Raw genomic sequence first — 6,893 nt, 5'->3', positions numbered from 1 at the left:
CACAACAAGGGTGGGTGGGGATTTTCAGAGGGAGTACTGATACTTACAGGTCAGAGAAACAAGGAAGCAGCAGCTATAGCTCAATGGAAAAAGAAAAAAAAGAAGCCATGTCTTCAGTCATTAGGGGTCCTATCACATTTCATCAGAGTGAAGGAGCTGCTAGAGGCAGCCTCTATGTTCAACACACACAGATGGCCACCGTACACCAAAATACACAAAAAATGTTCATGCAGACTCAATAAAATTGACCTAAAACTCAGAATCTTGACAAAGTGCTTCAGTGAAAATTTAATGGCGCAATCTTTCCGCTCTGTATTAGCTCCCATATCATACAAGGTTTTCTGTAAGTTGTACATTTCCAAAGATACTTCATAATGAAAAAAAATAAGGTTCTCCCTATGAATAACCAATATATTACTTCACACCCAGACTCAAGTTAATTTTTTTGACTTTTTAAATGAACAAATAAGTAATTTTACATAAAGATTTGATTCGTTAAAATACAGCACTTTCAAAAAAAAAAGGAGAAGACATTTTCATTTTGCAGAGAGCATTGTTGATAAAATAGTTGAGTGCAAAGGCACTTTCTGGATACGTATGAGATTTGACTCTTGTTGGGTTTTGGAAAAGGTTTTCTTTTATGGTTTAACACTCACCATTTATCTGCGTATCCTAAATATATACAGGAATGTCAATCTGTGGTGTTTCGGCTTCTATAAAGAATAATGGTTTCATATGTTCTCGGTGTCACTGGGAAAATCAAATACAGGTTCACGAAAAGCACACAGCCGTATTTGTACAAAGTCCTACCTATGACATACCTGTCGTCATCAAAGACTTTTAGAATTTTATTTTTCAGAAAAACAAGAAATAATTTATTCTTTCTACGAGAAAAAATAGAACTGCATAATAATATACTTCTTATATTCTTTTTATACATCTTGACAAGAAAAAAAGAAGAAAAAGAAGAGAGAAAAAAAGATCACCAAAAGCTTTGGTTCACCTCCAGTCCTTCATGTGGGAAAGAACACAGATAGATAAGATAGATATATAGAGAGGAATATTATTACGGTAAGTGTATGATTATTATGAATGCTGCACAAAGGGGGGGGGGGGGGGGGGACATGGTTGCTATCTTACAGTTGGCTCATTGCAGTCTGTTTCTCCAGAACCTCCAGGTAGTCCGGCTCTGTTTTTAGCTTCCCAGGGAGCAGCAGTGCAGGGTGCTCATTGTATTTCCTTGGGGTCCCGTAGAGCACAGTTTTGTTAAACCTGTCCTGGTTGGTGACATGTCGCCGGGCTGTAGCAGCCTCATAGGGGGGCACAATGCAGGGTCTCTTAGGCAACGTGCAAAAGTTGTAAGTGAAAGGAGGAGCGCCTGCTGCCGTGGGGAGCTCTTTGTTGGGCCTCTCCCCTAAATTTTGATACAGCATCTCAGGAGGCTCTGTGGTTGTGAAACCACATGAAGGTGGTGATTTATCCATAAAATTCACTGCACTGATTGTGTAGGCCCCAGGGCTGCGGGTCAGAACGTCATCCTTCTTTGCGTTCAGAGGCCCATAACTGAGCTCCTTCAAGTTGCGGTAATACGTCACTTGTTCTCCATCCTTCTGCATGTAAATGGGGTTTTGACACATGGAGCCCACAGGTGGAGGAATATAGTTATACACATGACTTTCAGAGCTTTTATCTTGGGTTGGTTCAGGGTTGTATGAGCCATATTGCACTTGAAAAGAATTGAGATCTAGGTTGTTGGCACCTGTAGAGACGTGCTCCACCCCTTTGCGCCGTTTCAGAACAAAAACAAAGAGGCCTGCACCAAAGCAGACTGACAGAATGAAAACAACAAGAAGGCCAAGAATCAGTACTGAGAGTGGGACCTCTGGGTGTAACTCCGGTGTGTGCATGTGGGATTCAGTGGGGCTAACTGAGCTAAAAGAAGAAGAAGAGGAAGAAGAAGATGAAGAGGAGGAGGAAGAAGAGGGGGTGGTGGCTTCAGTGCTGGGACTTATTAATGTTGGGGCTCTTGTAGGGGGGGCATGCTGTGGTGGAGGCACCTCGCTGGGCTCAGGGCATATGGCCTCATTTCGAAGGGAGCGCAGTAGACGACCTGCATGTTTCGAAGGCGAGTCACAAGTGATTTCATTGACCACCACACTGGTGCTGGAAAGCTCCATCCAGTTTTTGAGTGTCACAATGTCACAGGTACAGTCCCAGGGGTTCTCCTGCAGGTCGATCTGGATGAACGCTGATAGCTGGTCTAGAACACCTCTAACTGGAAGGTAGGAGAAATGATTGTTCCTCAGGTTGAGTCGTGTCAACATGGTGCCCCCAAAAACGTTGTCAGGGAGAGATCTTAATAGGTTGTTGTTTAGAAAAAGCAGCTGAAGATTATGCAGAGAGTTAAATGTTTGTGGTAAAATGTCTTTTATGATGTTATATTCCAAATAGAGGTACTGGAGGGACTGCAGGCCAGTGAACAGAGATTGAGAAAGTGATTCAATGTAATTCCCATTCAGATACAGCCGTCTGAGGTTTGTGAGATTCTCAAAGGCACCATCCTGAATCACAGCAATCCTGTTATTTCCTAAATGGAGCAGCTCCAGAGAGCTGTACTCAGTCAGATCAGTTCTGTAAATCACTTGTAAGTAGTTACCTGTCAGGTGGAGTTTCTTTGGGTATGAGGGTTTGGGGTTCAGCTCACTAATGTTATGTAACTTTCGCTCTTGGCAGTTGATGTTCAGCCCGCTGTCGGGATTTTGTGACGTGCAAACACATACACTGGGACACAGCATGGGAACAGGGGATCGTGTTTGGTAAACCATTATAGGCCCAAAAACATGTCTGTCCTTTGAAATGCGAGGGGTAGGCCTGTAGCGCATTTTAGGTGGGCGGGAAGCTTTTGGAGCGCGGGTGGGGGTGATAATGGCAGGGTGGTAGGTAGGGGGCAGGCCCCCCTGAAAGTAAGAGTCAGAGGGTGGGTGAACGCGCTCCCCCGCATTCCTTCGCGGGCATAAGTCCTGCTTTATGAGTTGAGTGATGTCTTTGCCGTGCAGCCTGAACGGCGTCTCACACACTATGTCCCCCACAAAGACGGAGATAGTGTCTAGCCAAGATTTGAGTGGAATAAGGTCGCAGGTGCAGTTCCACGGGTTCTCCTCCAGCTGGATCTCCATGATGCCACCTATATGCTCCAGCACCCCGGCGAAAGGCAGCATTTTGAGCCGATTGCCGCGTAAATCCAAGTGGGTGAGGAGCACAAAGCGGAAAATGTTAGGAGGCAACGATAACAGCAGGTTGTCATTTAGAATCAACACTTTGAGCTTGTTCAGCTTACTGAAAGCGCCCGGCTCTATGGCGCTGATATAATTATAGTCTGCTTGTAAATACTCCAAACTCTCCAACCCTGCAAATGTATCCTCTTTAATCACCTCCAGGTTGTTGTTGTTCAGGTGGAGCCGCTTCAGAAAGCGGAGGCCGTTGAATGCTCCGGTTCTGATCTCTTGCAAGCCGTTATTCCCCAGATGCAGCGAGGTGACATTGCCGTAATTGACAAACTCATTGGCGCTGAGCCGTGACAGGAAGTTTCCGTTTAGAAATAACTGGGAAATTTTATTTGGCGGCGCCTGAAACTGACTGACGGTGGTAAATCCTTTATTCTCACAGTTGATATTCAATATATTTTCTCGCTCCTCGCAGGCGCAGCGCGTCTTGCAAATGTCTTTGAATGCTGAAGTTTTGCGGCTCTCCGTTTCGGACGGTGACAGACTGGTGACCGTGAGGACGCTCAGAAAGAGTACGCCGCTCAGCATTTTTACTGCAAAAAATTGTCGCTGAAATATAGATCCAGCATTTAACTTCGCTGTGTGAGCCTTGGATGAAAAAAAAAATAGGGAGTGAGTTCTCACAGTCGAGACAGAGCGAAAAAGGGGGCAGAAGCGCTCACATGCACATAAAAACACACGCACACAAACAAGCCAACAGGCGCACCGCTGGTATTTGGTGTCAAAATGGAACCACGACGCGCAGGGACTGCGCAAATTTCTCCACTGACCTTCACTTTGATCAAAAATTTCCCTAAAGAATAGAAAATAAAGAGAAAAAAGACATCAGTCTCGGTACGGAAAAAATTAAAAAAGGGGACGCCACTGCAAATCAACGGGATCATGCGTAGCTGATCGACTTGGCATATTGTTAGAAGCGCAGAAAAAAAGCCGCTTACTGCTCCTTTCTCCTTCCAGGCAGCCCAGATTTATTCAGCACCTTCACACAGATCACCATCAGCTGCAGCCAAATACTCAGAGGGACACACGGGCTGCGAATCGCACCCTCTCATCCTCTCCACAAGGAAACAACCCGCTTAATTTTAGTCCAGGCAAAAGAAAAAAACACTAAATTACCTTGATTTTAAAGATCCACAAATAATGCGCAGAGGCGCACCATGACGCACGGCTGCATTTCTTTATCGTCTTCTCCAAAACAAGGGGCGAGGTGAAGTGAAGTCGGGAGTAGAAATAAGGAGAAAAAGAATTGCGCAGTTTGAAAGAGAGAGCGCCCGGAAGGAGACGTATATACCCGGAGCAGAGGCATAACTACAGTCTGTGCCGTCGTCCTCCTCCTTTGCTCCGTACACTGAGAGCAGTACTGAGCGTCTGCTGCTGCTGCCCGACTGCGTGAGTGTGTGTGTTTGTGTGTGAGAGACTGACTGAGAGGAAGGAAAAGAGAGAGAGAGAGAGAGAGAGAGAGAGAGAGAGAGAGAGAGAGAGAGAGAGAGCGAGAGAGCCCAGGGGCCCTTACGTCATCAACACTGTCAACATGAGCACGCACGCACGATCACACATCCTACAATTGCAGATGCTCTTGAGAGAAATCCTTATGTTAAAAAATAACCTGTTTTTTAAAACAAAGTGGTTTCATACTGAGCTAAACTGTTCTGTTTTCCCATGTATCCAGTGACTTTATCTGCAGCATGATTCTGTCTGCTTTCAGAATTAGAAGACCTCTTATAATTAAACCTTCCAACTACAAGCAGTGTCAGTCACAAATCTTCAATCCGCAGGTCATTGCATTTATAATTTTCCATAAACATCTACAATAAACCTGAAAGCCCGAAAGAGGTCCTGATAAGCATTTCCGACAGATAGAAATAATCCTAACATGAACGATACACCTGAAAACCTGAAAGGTTAAATGACTGAAAATATGATACACAAACACGCTGATAATATTTCTGAAACTCTCACTTTTGGGTTCATGCAGAGCTCTCCCTCTCCCTTTCCTTTTATTTTCTTTGACACCGCTAGGAGGCAGGAAAAGCTCAGAGTCATTATTTTCTCACTTCGACTGTTTTCTTTTGTTTTCTGTGTTTATCTCTCATTTTGCAGCCCCATGTCGTGTCAGCCTGTTGACATACTATTATTATCAGAAGGAATGAAAGTCATACAAGAAACTGAAAAGAGAGCACGTCCCTCCTGCTTCTGGGCCAAATGAGAGAATAAAAGAATGAGGCCTGATACACTAATTAAATAACAGCTTACAGAGACAAATAAAACGATTGTTTCTCATGCACGTATATTGCTGCACACATAGAGTACACTCACATAGCGTCTGGAATAAGGAATGGTATCACGTGACAGTTTTTAAAATTCTACTTTTATAGAGTCAATGTTACAGTTTTGTTAATCTTTTCAGTTACAAGCTGGGGTCCGTTTCACGTAGCAGGTTCAACCAACTCTGAGTCTATTCCTGATCTCTGAGTTGATCTACTCTGAGATAGAAAACCCTGAGTTTTCGGTTCCAGAAACGCTGATTTGAGTGAGTTTAATCAACTCTGAGTAAGTTCACCTTGAGTTTAGCGCGTGCACCACAACTTTAAAAAGCCAGCATCAATGGAGCCCCGATTCGACGAGTCACCTTGGCAACGGGGAAGAGGAGGGGCTACGTTTTTCACCAACCTCGAATTGGAAATCTTAATGCGCTCATACGGCGAGTTTCAATAAGTTTTTAGAAATAAGTGCAACACCGTTGCAGCAGCAAAAGTGTAAGTTTAAATGTAGTCCTTTGCAATCACAATAATATTACAGGGAAACTGCTTGAATGGTAGCCCATTCATTTATTTCATTTAGGTGCAATCTCGCGGGGGAGAAGCGCACTTGGCAGCAGTTTAAGATGAAATATAAAAACATTGTTCAAACAGATGAGACCTCAGCATGGAGGTACCTCATTTTGATCATGTTTTACACTGTAAAATAAATATTAAGTGGCTATTTGACTGTGCAGTTATTTTATTTCCAACATAATGCTGTTTTCACACACATAAACTATGTCTTCTCATCTATACCATCCATCCATCCATTATCTATACACCGCTGAATCCGTCAGTCGGGTCGCGGGGGGGCTGGAGCCTATCCCAGCGGTCAATGGCAAGAGACAAACAACCATACACACTCACAGTCACTCCGAAGGACAATTTAGAGTCATCATCTATATCATGTTCTGTTAAATAATTATTTAAACTAACACAGACTTCTACTGAGCCAACAGAAAGAAGGCAGATGCCCGTAAAACGGGTGGTGCCCAGCACCGCCACTAACGGGAGGCCAGTGGCTGAGGGAATCCCCGGAGGGAATCCACCCCCAAGACACGAGTGCCTTTATAAAATATAATAGGCCTATATATGTCTTTTTTAAGCCTATTCATACAAATATTTATTTGTCTTTTATGCCTTTTTTTTCTTTTGTCCCAACACATTCTGATGGTGCCGCTCAAAAAGATAATTGTCTGTAAATGCAAAAATCTATGCGCGGTCTGATAACCATCTCCGACAAATATTTATTTCTCTGCGCAATAATGCTGCACCTTCATCCACGGGATCGTTGTCAAAAGGACATGTT

At 43.9% G+C, this 6,893-nt stretch overlaps 1 protein-coding gene across 1 annotated transcript; it reads right to left on the bottom strand.

The window, feature by feature from the left end:
• Positions 1-270: 270 nt before the first annotated feature.
• slitrk2 (SLIT and NTRK-like family, member 2) lies at positions 271-4,131 on the bottom strand. Its single transcript, XM_075480838.1, has one exon. The coding sequence runs from the start codon at positions 3,810-3,812 to the stop codon at positions 1,137-1,139; it is 2,676 nt and encodes an 891-aa protein (XP_075336953.1). The 5' UTR covers positions 3,813-4,131; the 3' UTR covers positions 271-1,136.
• Between the last annotated feature and the right edge of the window lie 2,762 nt (positions 4,132-6,893).

Source organism: Odontesthes bonariensis, chromosome 13, assembly GCF_027942865.1.
Source record: "Odontesthes bonariensis isolate fOdoBon6 chromosome 13, fOdoBon6.hap1, whole genome shotgun sequence".
Taxonomy (NCBI): domain Eukaryota; kingdom Metazoa; phylum Chordata; class Actinopteri; order Atheriniformes; family Atherinopsidae; genus Odontesthes; species Odontesthes bonariensis.
The sequence above is the reverse complement of the archived record's forward strand: the minus strand, read 5'-3'. Positions and strand labels throughout refer to the sequence as shown.